The following is a 20,069-nucleotide window of genomic DNA, read 5'->3' as shown; positions in this document are numbered from 1 at the left end:
ATCCCTATTCTGCGACTACATGATTGTGCTGTGTAAATCTACACAGACATGCTTTCAAAGCCATGGCACTGCTAAAAAGAAAAAGGAAAAAAAACACGCATTAGGCAATGAAAATTACTGCAGATGAACCTCTTATTACCTCTGAAGAGCAACACCAGTTTTCTTAGGTCTTGCTTATAGAACAAATTACTTTAGTGATACACAAAGGATAATTTCTGTCTCACAGGAGGCGCTCTGCAAGATAGCCTTTCATAGATGTAGCTCAGATCACACCAGTCTTAGACAGAGGTGATTGTGTTCTGAGAAATAATGCTTACTGTATCTCTTGTCTGAAGACCAAGGTGAATGTTTCCTAACTTAAGTGCCTTTCCTGACCTGTACAAAACCTGAACAAATAGGTTATGGTCCTGATCATGAGAGGTGCTGAACATCTACAATTTCTCTTGTAAGATCAAGCCCTTAGTAAGGAGAGCTATGTAGAAGTTGTGGGGCATGGAAATGGGACAGCCCCACAGCCCTTCCACAACTGCTATTCCAACCCTTGATCTAGAATAGAGTTGACACTCCCGTGCAGCCCCACATAGTGGTTTGTGAATATTAAATACACATAATTTTGGGCTAAATAGCTACAGTCTATCCTTCACCTGCCCATCACTGATCTCCCTCAGCATAAGAGAACCACTGTAGTTTTGCAGCTTTGGGGACCTTCGGCAGCCTCTATTCCCCTGAGTGGCTCTAACCTTCATGCATTATTCAGAAATACTATAATGAGGGGATTGGCAATGGAATTTAAGGTTACAGCAATTAGATCTGCTATATATTAGAGACTGAGAATAAGGCTGAAGAATAACTATTCTGTTGAATTTTTTTTTGTCATTTTCTCATTTAAATTAGACTGGGGTGAATAGACATTGCATGGTTAATTCATTTTTTTAAAATCAAGGATAGTTCTGAAGTTATACTTACATATTAACAATCTATTCTGATCTAGTGCTTGTGTCCATATAGCTCAGAGTTTGTTGTTTTACTTGAATCATTGGGTGTAAAACTTGCCCAGAATTGAGCAGTCCCAATTTTTAAAACATGCTACCAGACTTCTAGAATGGATCTGGAGCCACTGTCTTTCAACACAGATTTTAAGTATAGCTATGGGATAAATAACTATTTTCTTCCTGATGTGGTCAACGCCAGGTCAAGTACCTATTTTACATGCAGCACCACAAGAACACAGTGCTAAAAATGCAACTAGTCTACACATTTATGAGCCAACAGACTGGTTGCAAAGTTATTCCCCCAAAATCTGACTCCTACTGTTGAAAATAAAACACTTTTCAGTGAATGGTGCTTTTGGAATTCACGAATCTCTATTTTTCTAATATACATATTACATTTAATATATATTTTAAATTGCATTATATTATCCCTCAGAAATTACCTATTGTCATCCCATTTTTATGTATAATTTACATTTAACACTGTATTTTACATTTTGTAAAGAATTAATATTGAATCAAACCTTCATTAAAGTTGGAGGAGATACTCATTTTTACTGACACCTGTCCAAACAATACTTTGATTTAATCACATGCCTGTTTCATGCACACTATGACAAAGGTTCAGATCTAAGTAGTAAATATGGTGGTTCAAATTTTCAAAGACGTGAGTGCATAAGTACCCTTGCACTTTTGAATACAAACTTAAGCATGCACATATACATAGGCACACACTTCAGAGATGTGCACACTTACATTGGGAGCATGGAAAAGTGCACATATATTTAGGTACACATCTTTGTAAATTTAGGCCTGTATGTTTGAAAATGCCCTCTTTTAAAATTTATTACACAGATAGCAGAAAGTGGCATGGCATAACATGAATAACCTAACGTAGGATGTTATTGGTTAGTGATGTGGGAAGAACTTAGTCAAAAGGTTAACTACACATAAGTTATACTTATGCATGCATAACTTTGATTGTGCCATCAAGTTTTGAAAACTGGTTTATGTTTTAACATAAATGTTTTGGTTATGTCATTCTCAAACCTTTTTTAGCTCTATCAAGATAAATAACTAGTTACTGGTATGCTGCAATATTATACCTGCTGTACTTCTAAGAAATAATTCTGTTATAAAAAGTGCACAGTGGTATACAGGCTCTGAAATAGAATAAGAACATTGGGTTCTACTGTAATTCTCTGTACTTAGAACTGATGTACAGTTTCTGGTTTTCAACAGACAGAGCCAAAAACAGGCAGTAGGTGCATTTAGTGGAGACACGGCATACATTAATGGTGTAGAAATAGCTGTAGGTCCTGTTCCCACAATCAGACCTATACTGGAGAAGCTTTGTATCAGCACAGACCATGGCTTAAGTCACTGGGTCTCCATACAGGCATGGGACTGGATTTCAAGTTCTCAAACTTTGGGCAGATTATGAATCCTACTTAAAAATACCCTGTAAATTTACAGTTATATATATTTTTCCTGCTGCTTAATAATAATAAAATGGACCTGACTATGACCTCCATGAAGCTACATGGCCCACCCATCTCCATTCACTCCTCAGAATATTTTTGCTAGAGGCTGAAGTAGTCTGAATAAAATGTGGGATTGTGGGGCAGTGGGTTTACATACCAATATGTATAGACCGTGTATTGCAATGCTATCCTTAACACCTCTGTCCATAGGGGACCTAAGGAGTATGAGTACTGCAGGTTTAAATGGAGATGGATTCACTGGAGGCAGGGTAGAAGAGCTGTGGCCCACAGTTCTCCCTTAACTACAGCTTTGCCAGTGTTGGCCTAGGCATATCAAAGATTGAATTTTGCCTTCAATTCTAATTTTGCTTGTGAGTCACTCCCACTGAAGTAAACGGGAATCATCTGAATGTATCTAAGGGAGGAATTTGGCATATTGAGTGTATGTAAAACTTCTAACTAGGGTGTTTATTATAGAAAATGAGAAGTAAGTTTAATTTAAATTTAATGGAAATTAAAGTGAATCTAACATAGTGAATTAGTTAATCTAATATAGTGCTTTCTTTAGATACATTTGACTTGAATTCATATATAAACACTGAATATCTGATGGAGTCTCAGTTATGTTTTCTTTTACACAAATACAAAGGCAGTCAATATATCTTTCATATATAAGTCATAATAATTTCCTTGTACCAATTAATGTTAGTGCTTATAATAATAATAATATGAGCTAGACCAGGGACTGGCAACTTTTGGCCCGTCAGGGAAATCCACTGGCGGACTGGGACGGTTTGTTTACCTGCAGCATCTGTAGATTTGGCCGATCGCAGCTTCCGCTGGCCGCAGTTCACTGTTCCAAGTCAATGGGGGCTGCGGGAAGCAGCACAGGGCAAGGGATGTGCTGACTGCCACTTCCCGCAGCCCCCATTGGCCTGGAACGGTGAACCATGGCCAATGGGAGCTGCGATCGACTGAACCTGTGGATGCTGCAAGAAACAAGCCATCTCGGCCCGCCAGCAGATTTCCCTGACAGTCTGTGTGCCAAAGATTGCCGATCCCTGAGCTAGACAACTCCCTTAATATACCCTTTCAATGTTTTAATATTTTGGCAGGTTTCATATGTGACTATAAATCTGTCTTCTATGTAATTATAAAAAGAAAAAATCATTCTTTTACATTGAAATGATGTTAAAGAGATAGGATTCAGCTATTGCACTATAAATGATATGCCATAAAAATTGAAAACCACCAATACAAAAAATGATTGATGTATTTCCTAGCTATTTCTGTATAACTTCTTATTTTAATTTACAGACTTTCTATTCAAATTGAGCCAAAAATATCCAGAATAAAATATTCAGAAAATAAGTACAGTCCAATGTGATCTTTAGCTATTGGTCTGTGATCAAAATTATATCATGCACTACTGGCAATAGCAGTATGACAAACTATAGAGTAAATTAACAGAGAGCCCAATCCTGTGAGCCCGCATCAATTGGCGTTATGTAGGTAGAAGGCCTGCAGGATTGGACCCTCTCTTGGAAAACTGAGTTTACTATGAGATTCCTGTGGCACCTTATAGACTAACAGATGTTTTGCAGCATGAGCTTTCGTGGGTGAATACTTTCACCCATGAAAGCTCATGCTGCAAAACGTCTGTTAGTCTATAAGGTGCCACAGGATTCTTTGCTGCTTCTACAGAACCAGACTAACACGGCTACCCCTCTGATACTTGATACTATGAGATTGTTTCTCAATCCTGGCTTGCCAAACTGCCATTCAAATCCCTCCTAATCCATTCTTTTATGACGCTTACAAGCTTTTTCCATAAGCAAGAGGGTGTTTTGTTTTGTTTTTCAAATTAACAAGTTAGTAATTCCATTTTGCACTATGTGATTAAATCTAGAATTTATCTACTTTACTTTACTTACTACTACTTGCAGAGAAAGGTATTATTCAACATGAATAAAGGAGGCAGAATCTGGTCTTTGAAACATATTGTCACATCTACTATTCCTTCAAAGTTATTACTGTTTGCTTCAACACTGGCTAACAGGAATGGCTTTAAAACCAGTGTATTCCCTGACTATTTTCTTTGGGGCTATATGGACTATGAACTTCAAGGGTAAGATTTACAAAGGCACTCAGTGTTGGCTTAACTCTGTTCCCTTTGTAGTCAAATGTAAAAATTCCTTCGACACAACAAGAGCAGAATTAAGCCAACACAGAACTTTTGAAAAATCCCACCGCAACTTTTCTCCCTTAATAAAATTCATGCAACAACTCTGAAGTCAAAAAGTTCTACTGACATACAGAAACTGAAGGGAGGTCAATTTTTGCCTTTAATCTACATTGTATATGGATCTGTACAAGTATAAATGTAATGAAGATAGATCAAGAATCACAGTCTTCCACCTTTGTTGTAAGTAAGAAACAGTGGAAAAAGCTTGAAATTTTGGATGAGAGAATAGTTAGCCAAGTAGAGAAAGAACAGAGAGATTACAAAAGAGAAAATAATTGAAAAAAAATAAAGAGGGAATGTACAAAAGGGTATGAGAAAATCATGGATAAAAATGAGTAAAACAGAGTTACAATACAAACCTCAACATATCTGGAGTAAATGTATGGTAATTCTTTTCTGAAGGTTAATATCCAGGGTTGCTATTCATATTTCAATTCTATACTGCATATAAAGTACTTTGGGGGAAATTGTGGAGGTTGAATTTAAAAGATCTTTGCAAGATCATTTGTTTGTCTCTACAGATGCACTTGGAATTTTATTTATTTTTAGCTTCCAAGTTGTGTTTTTAAAAATCTCATTATTTTGGTTTTAAAAGCACATATTTAGGTGTACAGTATGCAGATTTTAATATGACAAAAATTCTGTTTTAATAATAGTCTATCTACTGCTAGCAGAAATAGGAACCTTTAAGAAAAAGAAAAATGTATACATTATTAAATATTTTACTTTCTTATTTTACTTGGTTGTTCCGTGTCCTCCCTTCAAATAGTCATATCACTGGTTAAGTAGAAATTGATGCACTTAAGGGGAACTGAGATATTATTAGAAAATGGAATTAATTCAAAACCTCATTTAAGATCTCAAATTATTGAGGATGGAATTTACTCCTGTACCAAGGGTCAGCAAAGGTGTTATACACTACTTAAATCCTACCTAAACCCTAAAAGTAGGGCTTAATTGTGATTTATGTGATCTACTGGCCCTGAGATGGCCCTGTTCACTTTAACCTGCTATTAAGTGAGTTATCTGTTCCTATGACTAGTAAAACAGAAAGAAACTGCTTGCAGTTGGTATACACTTGGTAGCTGAGCTGTAACATTTTTAATATTTATATAAATTTTCATTCAAATAATGGTAGGATTTACTGTTTATATAGCTATGTCATATTGCAACTTTCACCACTGTTGGCTGAAAAATTAAAGAAGTGTACACAAGAAAAAAGTTGGAATATATCAACTCTTTTTTGGGTGGGGAAAAGAGTGGGAAGACACCAGACCATCACTTTTTCCCACTGTAAGGCCCAGTTAATGGTGAAACCCTCTGGTAGTACAATCACATAAAAAACCCGGGTTTATTCCTAAATTCAGACTGTAGGATTCTAGTTTCACACTGCCCGTAAAGATTGCTTGCCCTTGCCTGCTACAGAGACTAATTGTAATTCAAGAGCCAAATGTTCGTGTGGAGCTTACACTCAGACATTTGCAACTGCCTTCACACTAGCACAGAGAAGAGCACAAAGATCAAACCAGCATCTATGCCTTGATATGAAAGTTGGTTCATGCTATCTCATACTCAGGAAACAGGTCAGGTCACTCAGTGATGGGGTGACATTATCTCTATCTTTATATTCTTGTCAACCCAAGTGGTCTCAAAGGTTTCCATTCTGATCAAATACTAAACAGTCTTGTCTTCAGCCAGAATTGCCTTCAAAACAACTAAAGGTAAACCAGTTCCGAATAATTCTGAACTGTTACAAACTGAGTGACGTCTGTAATTGAACTACAAACTTTTTTCCTAAGAGATCTGCATTGGTTCAGAGAAAAAGATTGTTTTCTACCAGTAGGCCCATTCCCCACACTTCATATGCCTCCTTGAATGCTGTGATCTCTGGGATCCTCACCCTCCATTAGGTTTTAAAATGATTCAACTGAGCAATTAGAAAATATGAAACTCAGCACTATTGCTGACTCAAAAGCATGATGTAGCTTTATTACTGTAGTTGATAAACCTTAACGGGAAGCACACAAGGGTCTAGTACATTTTCTATACAGAATGCGTTAGCTCATGATGGTCTAATATTGTCTTATTCTACTTGCATACATTTCTAATCCATCCCTTACTTGCAATAACTTTCAGTAATAAAATGGAAGGGTTTTATGGCATCTAGAATCAGGGAAAGTTGAATGTGTGGTTTTGAAAAAAAGAAAATGCAATGACATTTTTATCCCTCTTGTCTATCTGCAATGAGGCTTCTGTCAAACTTAGCCAAAAGAAATTTCCATTGCTGAGTCATGTTTCATCTGTTAAATGATAGAACAGAATAGAAGTAGCTGTCTTTCAGGCTTCCAGGGGCTTCTACATGCAGAAGATGAATAAAAAATTTAATGTGCCCAGAACCCACATGCTTGATTTGAATACAAGATTAAGGTAGATTTATGAGACAGGTCCTTGGACTCATATTTTTTTGTAACAAAGTCTCAATGGGACTAAAAAGCTTGCTCTTCTTTCTGCATTGAGTTTGTGCTAATTCTCAGGATATGATTTCAGGGCAACTTCTGATTCTCAACTCTGACAAGGAGGGACAGTCCAACATTACTGAAACAAGCATTGTGTTGTTTTATTTTTTTCATTTACTTCCCCTCAGACTATAGAGAAGCAGCTAAATCATTTTGAACGAGTAGGAGTGCTCACATATTCAGACCTTTCAACCTTTCCTCTTTACTTTAATAAGAACTGATTCCCTCTTCTTGTCTAACCACATGTCTAACTGGGAAAGCCATGACCCCTTTGAAGATAAGATTTTGTCAGAAAAACATCACGTTATGTCTACTTTTCCTATTAATAAAACCAAAGTTGAAAAAGTAACTGAATGTGCTGTGATGGTTCCACAGTCAATCCTCTTTGTTTCATGAAAACTGTTCTCCTATCCCTTCTGCTCCTTATGAAGAGTTAGCCCTGGGTGCTTCCAGTTATGCAGCTCTGCAGTACACATTCTCAAGAACAGTACCTGAACTTACTGCGGTACGTTTACACATTTGCTCCTACAACAGACTGATTTTTTCTTGTTCACTGACTGAACAGTTTCGAATGACTGGTCAGGGCATAAATCCTTAATCTTTCCCATTTTCAAATTTCCTCAACTTTGTGATCAACAGAGTATTCCCTATGAAAACCCTTTTTTTCACAAAGTTATCATTCTTGTTGTCTGATAGAAAAATAAACATTTCACAGTCAGTAAAATCCAAAGCAGTGCTGACAAAGTCACGGTTGCTTGATGACTACGATGCAGGCACCAGCTCTTCCAATATTTAGGGAAGCCATCTGCATAAAAAAATATGCAAATTAACAGAAAATCACACAAGAAATGGCAGAAGTATTGTGGCACATATTATTCATGAACTGTCAACATTAATAGCAGCTGAACTACCAAAAGTATACAGAACTCAGTGATATCGTAGTATTGCAATTTTCAAACTACTTGCTTTTATCATACAGTACTCAGTTAAAAGTATAAGGAGGATAGGGAGGCAGTATGGTTTTACGATTAGGCACTAGACTGGGACTCAAGAAGTCTGGGTTTAATTCTTGGCTTTGCCATTTGTTCTCTATGTGATTTTGAGCAAGTTTTTTGTCTGTTTTGTTGTAAATTCTTTGGAGTAGGGATTATCTCTTATCTGTACATTTACAGAGCCTCAGGTCTCAGCTAGCATTTTGGGTTTAGGAGATAGCTCCCTTCCTGATTACTTTTGATTAACCGCTTTTCTCTTATTCTTGCATAGTATATAAAATATGTCATGAAATATTTTCCATGGAACTGACTTGCTTTCTATTGTTTTTGAAAGACATTTAACACAGTGTAGCAATGTTTACATTTCCCCACAGCTATCACAAACTGGTATCTGAAATACCAGTGTCCATTTATACTTAGGATAGAAAGTGATTGGGCTACTGCTGTGGTCTTTGCAAAAGTTACATTTTAATGGCAATAACTGCCAGATACAGTGATGATTCATAGCTTCTTCTACTATGTGCTTGCCACAAATTCTTGTAATAACACTATTTTGTCTCAATGATTTAAATGTTGTGGTATTTTAAGGTAACACTTGAGAGTCCACTTGAGTTGTTGTTCTACCAGCTAAATTTATGTAACATACAAACCCCAACATTCCATGATGGAATACAGTGCTATGCAATATGCGTTAGATAGCAGAATCAGCTTTACGACTAAATAGACAAACAGTGGGAGAAAAGAAGTATTTTACAGATGAGGAACTGAGGTACAGTGAGAATAAGTAATTTGCCCAGGGTCACACAAGAAGTATGTCACAGCCTAGAATTAAACACAGACCTTTTGACTCTTAGTCCAGCACCTCAACAGCAAGACCATCTTTCTTGAACATGCACTTTAGGTCAGTCTCTGACACCAGAATTTTAAGGGACAATAATTACCAAGAAAAACATGACACTATGTTCACTCTGATGGAACAAAAACAATAGATTCTAAGGCCAGAAGGGAACACTGTGATCATCTAGTCCATGGGTCAGCAACTCTGGCATGCAGCTCGCCAGCGTAAGCACCCTGGAGGGCCAGGACAGTTTGTTTACCTGCCACATCGGCAGGTTCATCCGATCGCGGCTCCCACTGGCCGCGATTCACCGTCCCAGGCCAATGGGGGCGGTGGGAAGCCGTTGCCAGCACATCCCTCGCCCGAGCCACTTCCCACCACCCCCATTGGCCCAGAGCAGCACCGCGGCCAGTGGAAGCCACAATCAGCCGAACCTGCCGATGCGGCAGGTAAACAAACTGGCCCAGCCTGCTAGGGTGCTTACCCTGGCGAGCCGTGTGCCAGAGGTTGCCGAGCCCTGATCTAGTCTGACCTCCTGTATAACACAGGCCAAATTATCAGAACTACAGATGAAGGGCAGAACTAAAAAGTGAGGAGTGGAAAGTACTTCATGAGACTTTTAAATTATATTTAAAATCTAAAATCGTTATTTAAACACATTTTAATAAGCATCCTGTCACCCACAAGGTACTGAGAAAGCTAAAAATTACACTGTAGTATGGGTAAGGGAAATTACCTTTCACATGATTTTCCATAACATTACTACTGTACATAACCAAACTATTAGAATTGTAATCTTGGGAATCATTGGTGTTATCACTACTTTTCCTGAGTGAACAATGAATAGCATCCTTATATGTATAGTGTATTATATATATTCCATTTATGCCAGTGTAGAGTTCAGAACTATTATAACTCTTCAAAGGCCACTAAGGGTGAAATTGAAGGATGAGACACAAAGCCACAAAAAAAAGACCAGAATGTTAAAAGCCGAGGTGCTGATACAGGCCAAAATCTCATCCTTCCTTAAGGAAATATGCTTTGTACTGTGGACCTTATAATAGAATTGTGGAGCCTTAAAATTCCACCTCTCCTGCAAAATGAATTCCAATGAATAGCATTGACTTCCTGTAGTAAAGTCCCCCTTCCTGTGGGGCTGGTGGAACAATAAGGTTCCAGAATAACACTGAACATGTGGCTCCAGAAATCCTTCCTACGGCCTGGATCCGGGATATGAAAAGCTGCCACTCAGTCATTCTTTGGTTGCTTTTGCAGCATTTATGCTCCAGTAGGAAGTGTGACCTACTGTGTACTTCATGGCCATGCTACATGCAAAATGGCTGAAGGCAGGATTTTTCCTTCAGACTTTAAGACATGTTATGACAAATCAAAACAATATGTAATTCAAAGACAGTGCTGATTCGCTGTTCTTTTTTATAAGAACATAGTAAAGTCTATTCTCACCTCATTAATTAAGGACCAGATTCTACCGCTTTTCCTCATGTCTATTATATTAGTAATCCCATTCAATGGAAAGATACTACACAGGATGAGGAAAGGTGGTAGAATTAAGTCCTAATGGATTTATGCCTGACATTCCCAAGAGGATTAGTGGGAAGTACCCACATTAATCTTGTATCCATCAGTGGGAGACAATAAGATTTATTTTTAATTACACTAAAGCACAACAAAATCCTAAAGTATATAGTTCAATACTTGTTTTATAATCTTTTAAAATCCAGAGTTAGAAAAAATTTCACTTTAACAAAAACAGGTGTCTGTGCACTGATATATGCACAGGCACACATATTTATCAGATTACTAGACTGTGCGATACTTCACTCATGCTTTCCATAGCAACTTGTGAAGGCGACTTTTAACCAGGAAAAAGAATTCCCAAGATAACGATATCAATGTTCACATAAATTGATTGTCCTCTGGGTGAAATTAACCCACAGTGCAGAGGGTTGAAAGCAAGACTTCTGCAATACCTGATTCATTTGGTGAGGCTGCATGAGGTGGAGGATGAGAACAGTTGCTAAGCCTTCCATATTCTGAATACTGTGGAGAAAGTCTCCAGTCTGATCCCAAGCAGGCAGGAGCCAGATGTGTAAAAGTTAGGGTTACTAGTTTCAAAACCATGAGGCTCCAGTGTTCCTAACTTGATTCCTGCTCCCTATGCAAGTATAATGGTGCTATTGCTTGCTATTTCAACCCATGAACATAATTAGTTGCTGTAGAAGGGTGGGACTGCAACGGCATGGCCTGTGGAAGATTAGGTGGTTCATTCATTGTTCTAGCACCATCATAATGGCTACTCCAGAAAAACCTAAAAATCAGAAAGCTTTCTTATTACTGAATTCTACAAAACCCAGTTGCTCACACTTTTATGGGGATTGTCATACCTTTATGCCTTTTTGAAATTTTTTTCCCCATTGGCCTGTCATATCACAGGATGCATAATCAATAAATCATACGCTTGTGTTTTCATTAGCAATAAGTGATGACACAAAGAGACAGAGTGGTAAGAAACAGAACTTTTCCAAAATATACTAGAAAGCCATTGCTCTGTCTCCAAAATATTCCAGGCATTCGTAAACCATGCCAGTCTATGTTTCTTCTGCCATCAGCTTAGTTTCACCCATCATACCACAGCTGTATATTCCACATTCAAGTCACATTTTTTATACTTCAGCATTCATCATATTTCATAGTGTCCATTAAATGAAGGCAATGGAAGGAGAGAGTGAAAAGAAAACTCTACATGGTAAACAAAGGAAACAAACTGCTTTCGCAGAAATCTGCATGACGTATTTGTCACCAAACAAAACACCAGAGCCACTTTTGACAACTACAGATTCAGTTTCAACCAGTATACTGAAAATTCAGACTGAAAATAGCATTTCAATTGAAAATTAGACAGATTACAAATTTTAATAAAAGGATAGCTAGATAATATTTTTAGCAACGATTTTATCTGTCTCTTCTTGGTTTCGTAGGAGACACATTTTTCTTGTTTCTTCTGGGGAAACTCGTATCATAATAGTTGTTGAACTATTAGTAGGTCCGGCTCTACAGTTTTCACCGCCCTGAGCAGGGCGCTGAATTGTCACCGCGGGCGGCGGTGGCAGTCTGTGTGCCCTTAGGGCGGCAGGCGCGTTTCTGCGGCGGCGGCAATTCAGAAGCAGGTTCTATGTTTAGCTGAAGCCGCCCCGGACAGCTAAATATAGAAGCTGCGGCCGAATTGCCCTCACCACGGAAATGCGCCTGCCGCCCTAAGGGCACACGGATTGTCCTCTGCCCTCTGCGGCGGCAATTCAGCACACTGCTTGGGGGCAAAACAGGGACTGCTGCCCCTTGCAGAATGCCACCCCAAGCACCAGCTTGGAATGCTGGTGCCTGGAGCCGGCCCTGCTATTAGGAATAATTTTACAGCTATGGCAGTGTGAGGTACTTATTAATGTTAATTCATTTTGAAAAAAAAAATAAAACAAGTTTAAAAGTACCTGCATCCATTCATTAGTTTGAGGGTCATATGATTCCATAGTGTTCAGGTATGTCTGGCCATCATATCCACCCACTGCATATAATTTATCACCAAGAAGACAGACACCAACTGCATCTCGAGGCATACTCAATGGAGCCACCATTGTCCAAGTATCAGTTTTTGGATCATATCTGAACAAGAAAAAAGGAAGATGCAAGCTTAATGAAAATCTAGGTATTAGCTCATATCCATCTTTACAAAAAATCTGTCCTTAAAAGACTTGTTTACAAGCAACTTATCATAAACAATCTTTTCAGCAGCAGCAAAAAAAATTATGTGCTATATTCTGATACTTTTATGTTGAATGGCAATTTATTCTGTGAGTAGTCCCTTGGAGATGAATGGACTATTTACAGAGTAAGATGCTGTTTAACATGACTATGACTAAGAATGGCAGAATCTGGCCCAATGTAAAAAAACCCCCAAACTAGTTAAACTGTTCTTCTATAGTATAATGGAAACTACTTTTCCTAAAATTAGATTGAACTCTGCAGTAACTTCACTGAAACCTGTCTGAGAAGTCAAGAGACGTTTCATGCTGTATTGTGCCACTGTTACTCATGTTAAGTAGCACTACTAAGAAGGAAAGAAAGAAAGATCTAATGTAAAACAAAATAGTATCTATCCCGGTACGATGTTCAAAAGTACCTAAGAATTTAGAAGCCTAAGTCCAACCAAAAGTCAATAAGGGCTAGGTTCATAATAAGTCACTTAGCCATAGATTCACAAAGATACTTAGGTGTTGTGATGGTTTTATCTTTTAAGTGCCTAGAAAATCACAGAAATACAGTGATTCACAGAGCCTGAGTTAGGTGCCTATGCTCCCCTATACAATGAGTGGGGAGAGATAGGCAACTTAGAGTGGAATTCACAAAAATCAGCACACTAGGTGGGGAGTCAGCTATACAGCCTATTGGCAATGTCAGAGAGAGGCATGTGTCATAAGCCCTGCCCCTCTCATGGAGATAATCACCTGAACCTGTGCTGCAGGGAGGTGCCTGTCTCTATTTTTGATCCACAACCATGAACCCTCTTTGGAGTTAGGCACCTAAGGCAATTTTTGCAAGAAGTCAGGGGACAGAGGTTGGGAAGATGAGAAGGAGGACCCCATACCTTATCAATGTTAGACTGTGGTTTGGGTAGTCATCAAGGATGCAGAAGACACCCTTCCACACACACACTGTTGAGGAGACATGATTTAAACAAGGATCTACCACTCTCAGGTGAGTGCTCTAACAATTGGGCTTTGGAATACTGTAATTGGGGCTCCCTCGGTCTCTCCTGTTGAAGCCATTGCACTTTGGAGAAATATTTAAAGCGTCATTTTGGTCAGAGAGAGAGAGAGACAGAGAGCACCCAACCATAAGAATGACTACCCAGGATCCTGTCCTCCTCCAATGACTCTTTAATTATTTATCCAAAGGAAAACAGCTTCAGCAGAAAAGTTGGAGGGGGCCTCATAATAAAATATCCCATAGCCCAATGGATAGAGCACACACCCGAAAGGTGGCAGAGACGTGTTCAAATCCCTTAATCTCATCAGGCAGAGGAGAACTTGAACTGGGTCTCCCACATGCCAGGTGACTTCCCTAACTACTGGGCTAGATGTTATGAGAGAGAGTGCTACTGCCACCACCCTGTTTTGTGTGAACTCACCTAAGAGGTCAAATCCAGTAGGCAGCCTCTGAGTATCATACTGGATTTGGTCCCACATGAAAGTTATTTTTACCTGACTTGTGAATCATTGTGAAGCTTAGATGGGAGATAGGTGTCTGGACTCCTAAAGTGGGGCAGCTGTGCACATGCCCAGAGACAAACATGCATGCACCTAGGGAACTTTTTATTGAAAAAAATCTTAGGTTCAGAATGAGTTTAGACACCTACAGAGTTCAGTGGGAGTTTTGTGAATTGCAGTAATGCCTAAATCTGGGACTCAGGCACCTAAGCACAGACTTAAGTGCCTAAAAACTTTTATGAACTTAGAATAATAGAATCATAGAATCATAGAATTCAAGATCAGAAGGGACCATTATGATCATCTAGTCTGACCTCCTGCAAGATGCAGGCCTCATATGCCGATCCACCCACTCCTTAAGCAAGTGACCCCTGCCCCATGCTTCGGAGGAAGGCGAAAAACCTCCAGGCCCACTGCCAATCTACCCTGGAGGAAAATTCCTTCCCGACCCCAAATATGGCGGTCAGCTGAACCCCGAGCATGCGGGCAAGACTCTCTAGCCATACCCTCTGGAAAAAGCTTAAGGATATCATATCATTGACCCATTGTACTATTTACCAGTGTGGCACTTAATTGACCTATTGACTAAGCCCCTTATCCTATCATACCATCTCCTCCATAAACTTATCTAGCTTAATTTTAAAGTCATGGAGGTCCTTCGCCCCCACTGTTTCCCTCGGTAGGCTGTTCCAGTATAGCACTCCTCTGATGGTTAGAAACTTTCGTCTAATTTCAAGCGTAAATTTCCTGACTGACAATTTATATCCGTTCGTCCTCGTGTCCACATTAGCACTGAGCTGAAATAATTCCTCACCTTCCCTGGTATTTATCCCTCTGATATATTTAAAGAGTGCAATCATATCTCCTCTTATCCTTAGGCACTTCTGAAAAATGTAGCCACTTATTTCTATGCCATTACTTTCACTGGGCTAGCTGTTTCTTCCACTTGCCTTTAGTTTGCTATGACAGACATTCTAGCGCAGCCTGCTCACACCTGCTTTAATCAAATCTCCATTTTCTCTGTCAAAACACAGACTTGCTTTTTTTTTTTAAAATCACTTTATGAAATTTATCAAAATCTGATTACATCAGCTTTGATGCTTCTATGTAATGATGTTAAATCCTGATCAGCAGAAACTGTGAATCGGACTTCCAATTTCAACATCCTGATTTTGGTATGTATGTAAGGGCATTTCCCAATTAATTAGATTGTTTTAGAGAAAAACAAAAAGCTATATTTCTTTGCATATCTTTCCCAAATCTTCTGCAGATGGAAGTAATACTACATATTATTATTTTATTAGAGGTGTAATAAAAATACCCAGTATTTTTCAGTTACCAATGATATTATTTGGGGGTTATTTTGACCATTTTTAAAAAATAGCATTTACTCCCAAATAGGTGATGTTCAGGATATAATGCTGTTAAAAATATGAGCAAAAGCTCAGTAGCCTCTCTCCTTGCCCTAACCTTGACAGCTTACAATTTATTTATTTCTATATTCAGAAACTTTTATGGTATCCCCTCTCACCCTGGAGCACATGAAGTTACTACAAAGATGAAATGTACAGCTGTTTTTCACAGAAGAATGTAAGAAAATGTAAGCATTTTCCAGGCAATTACAAATAGGGAGCTCTTTTTTTCCAGTTGTGTTTTGTTGACAGAATTGAGTTCTAAGCATTCTATTTAGCCCCTGGTTACCTGTTTATAAAAAAACAGTGATGTTCTTTATATTTAGCTTGCCTGTTTTTTCAGCTACTCACCTTGACCCTTGCAATCAGAAAGAGAATACTGTATCATAGAGTCTATTAAAGTTTATTGCCCTCTGGGAGGTGAAGACACAATGCACGCTTGGTAAAGCTGGTTGTAAAATGAACATTAGCTAGAGGCATATGGTGCTTTTTGAGGAAAAGTCATACAGTCTTTGAAAAAATCCATTCAGAATTAACATTTTTGGGCTTTACCATACGTGTATTTTCCCTTCCAGGTCTTCAGACATTATTATAATCCCCATTCCCCCATAATTTACAACAATTAGGATAATACTGGGAGATATAATAGAATTCTTGGTCTTTAGTCAAAACATTCAGTCCTTTAAAAAAGATGAAGGAGGAAAAATGCATGATAGTAATATTTTAATTCTCAGCTAGACAGTACAAAAACTTGCTCAATTTACTTATCTGAGTAGTTCCAGTGAAGTCAATAGGATTAATAAAGTCAGTAATGTGAATAGATGTTAGCCCCAATTATATGTTTCACTTAAGAGACCAATTTAATCAAGGTGAAAATAAAGACAAATAATTTTTTAACACCCAATTAGGAGAACATTATTATGAACTGCAAAGCAGTTAAGAGGGCACTAAAACCCTGTTGTTAAAATATTTAACAAATATTTCACAAACTGCCATCTTTTAGGTACAGTATATGGGCTCTGTCACTATCTAAGTTACGTCCTTCTTAGAAAATACAATTAACTGAGGATGACAGTATAGATGTGGATGAGGCTTTTTTAAACAACTAACAAAATCGTCCAACGCACAGGGCTTGGTGGTAACAGAAGACTTCAACTACCCAGACATCTCTTGGGGAAATAATACAGCAGGGTACAGATTATTCAACAAATTCTTGGAATGCATTGGAGACAACTTTTTATTACAGAATGTGGAGAAAGCCATTAGAGGAGAGGCTGTTCTAGATTTGATTCTGACAAATAGGGAGGAACTGGCTGAAGGTTTGAAGATGGAAGGAAGCTTGGGTGAAAGTGATCATGAAATGATAGAGTTCATGATTCTAACGAAAAGTAGGAGGGAAAACAGCAAAATAAGGACAGTGGATTTCAAGAAGGCAGACTTTAGCAAACTCAGAAAATTGTTAGGTAAATAGGAAGCAAATTGTTAGGTAAATAGGAAAATTGTTAGGTAAATAGAACTCTTTTCTAAGGGGAAAAGAGTTCAGGAGAGTTGACTGAAGAGATCTCTGAGCCATTAACGATTATCTTTGAGAACTTATGGAGAATGGAAAAGATACCCAAGGAATGGAAAAGGGCAAATATAGTACTAATTGATAAAAAGGAGTATAAGGACAATCCAGAGAATTACAGACCAATCACCTTAACTTCAGTACCCAGCAAGAATAATGGAGCAAATAATCAAACAATCAATTTGTAAGTACCTATAAGATAATAAGGTAAGTAACAGTTAACATAGATTTGTCAAGAACAAATCATTTCAAAGCAATCTAATATCCTTCTTTGACAGGGTAACATGCCTTGTGATGGGAGGAAGAAGTAAATGTAATATATTTTGACTTTAGGAAGGCTCTTGATCCTGTCTCACATGACCTTCTCACAAGCAAACAAAGGATGCATAGCCTAGATGATCATAATATAAGGTGGATGGAAACTGTATTCAGAGAGTAGTTATCAGTGGTTCACAGTCAAGCTGGAAAGCATAGTGAGTGAAATCCTTCAGGGATGTATCCTGGGTTTGGTTCTATTCAATATCTTTATAACTGATTTGGATAATAGCATATATACTTATGAAGTTTGTGGATGTGATCAAGGGGAGGGGATATAAGCCCTTTGGAGGACAAATTAGAATTCAAAATGATCTTGACAAACTGAAGAAATGCCCTGAACTAAATAGGATGAAATTGAGTAAGGACAAATGCAACGTAATACACTTGGATCTGGGGGTTATAATTAGGATGACCAGATGTCCCGTTTTTAAAGGAACAATCTTGGTTTTTTGGCACTTTTTCTTATATAGGTGCCTATTATCCCCGAACCCCATCCCGTTTTTTCACAGGTGCTATCTGGTAACCCTAGTTATAATGGCTCACAATTAAATATGAATCAACACTGTAATACTATGGGAAAAAAAGCAAAAATTATTCTGAGATGCAGGAGTGCTATCAACAAGACATGAAAAGGAGTTCTTCCACTTTACTCAGCATTGATAAGGCCTCAACTGTAGTAATGTGAAGTTCGGTGAAGATGTGGACAAATTGGAGAAAGTACCGACAAGATTTAAAAATGGGTTGTTTAGTCTGGAGAAGAAAAGATTCTGGGAGACATGACAACAGTCTTTAAGTACATAAAAGGTTGTTATAAAGAAGTGGGTGATAAATTGTTATCTTTATCCATTGAAGACACTACAAGGAGTAATGGTCTTAAATTGCAGCAAGGGAGATTTAGGCAAGACATTAGGAAAAATGTCCTAACTGTAATGGTAGTTAAGCACTGGAACAAATTATATAGGGAGGTTGTAAAATCTTCATCATTGGAGGTTTTTAAGAAAAAGTTAGACAAACACATGTTAGGAATGGTCTAGATAATACTTAGTGCTGCTTCAGTGTGGGGGACCGGACTAGATAACCTATCCTTCCAGTCCTACATTTCTATGATTTTGTGATTCTTTCTGTCAGTGCCTTTGTGTCTAAAAAAAGTTTAGAATCAAGTATTGTGCAGGTTACATATGCAAATAAGTTTGGTGTATGATTATCAGTTTTTAGGCAACAAAAGTCTAGGACTACAAGAATGGAGATGTTGCAGGTCACAGTTATGTGGAGAAGATTCTAGAATACCAGTTTAAAATATGCCTAGCTCAAAGCAGTGCTCTAAATCCCTCACTTTCATGTGCACTAAATTAACCCACAACTTTTTTTGGTATGGGTTTATTTAACATAAACAGTACCTGTATGTGAAATCACATAAAATACTATTAGATGTGCCCATATTTTTTTTAAAGGAAAAGTGAATTAAAATTAACAGAGATTAGGTTGTGTCATATTTCAACACAAAAAAAGCAAGCACTACAGTTTGTTTCCTCAACTTCTTTCATAATGCCTGGTTATTAGATAAAAGTAATATTTTATATAAAGTGACAAATTCAACCCTCAGTTACATGCTTACATTCCCATTGATTTCAGTGAGGGGAGAATTCAATCCAGAAACAAGGGAGTAACCAGAAACCATATGTGGCTGATAAAGAAATGAAGTTCACACTCTTCTTTTTTTCAGATTCCAAAGTAACACTGCTCCTATATGACAGCCAATACAGATGTTAGAAAAGCAAAAGGTGTTCTATCAGTTTTGCTCTCTGTTTTATCTAATTCATGAGCCTCAGGTAAATCTAGGGGTTTCATGTCCATGTCCATTCTCAAGATTTTGATTAACTTTCTCCTTGGAAAGGAGTGGCAGCTTTAACTCTATGTTCCCACTTCCCTGTTTAGTTCTCCCTTTTAGCATTATAACGTTTGCATACGTTTGATATGTTAATTTTTTTAGTTTTTTTTAAACAATGTAACTAAAACCTCAATTAAATATAGAAGCGTATCTGCAAATCACAGGCAGGATAGATCTTAATAGCTCCAATAGTGCCCTGGTGTCCTATTAAACTCTCTTGATTCACAGAATATTTGCTTGTGAAATGCAAAGTACAGGCTATATACTGTAAATACAGTGTCAGGCAATAACAGTCCTGCTGAAGGAACCACCATGGTGCAGTGTGCATCAGCATTACTTAACGAGCTTTGTTTTATTACTTGCCTGACTATAATTTAAAAATTGCTAAATCTAATTTGGTATTACAGGTTTGCTTTCATGCTGAGCTCGTCTCTTCAATAAGAGAATATTTCTGCCTTAGATATAGAAGTTTCCAGTGGAAATGTGAACAGACCGTAGTTCTGCTTCTGTGTTAGTGTGCTACTAATGCAGTGGT

The 20,069-nt window shown here is 38.0% G+C and overlaps 1 protein-coding gene across 2 annotated transcripts in view; it reads right to left on the bottom strand.

Moving 5' to 3' along the window:
• Window positions 1-7,247: 7,247 nt before the first annotated feature.
• Window positions 7,248-20,069, bottom strand: part of KLHL1 (kelch like family member 1) — a 415,060-nt gene continuing 402,238 nt past the window's right edge. For both annotated transcript variants that reach the window (XM_044979915.1, XM_044979923.1), the window contains 2 exons: window positions 12,574-12,745; window positions 7,248-8,042 (listed from right to left, as the gene is read on the bottom strand). In XM_044979915.1, the coding sequence (XP_044835850.1) occupies window positions 7,983-8,042; window positions 12,574-12,745 (232 nt within the window). In that variant the 3' untranslated portion in view covers window positions 7,248-7,982. The remainder of the gene's footprint in view (window positions 8,043-12,573; window positions 12,746-20,069) is intronic.

The sequence above is a fragment of the Mauremys mutica genome, chromosome 1 (genome assembly GCF_020497125.1).
Source record: "Mauremys mutica isolate MM-2020 ecotype Southern chromosome 1, ASM2049712v1, whole genome shotgun sequence".
In the NCBI taxonomy this organism is placed as follows: Eukaryota; Metazoa; Chordata; order Testudines; family Geoemydidae; genus Mauremys; species Mauremys mutica.
The sequence above is the reverse complement of the archived record's forward strand: the minus strand, read 5'-3'. Positions and strand labels throughout refer to the sequence as shown.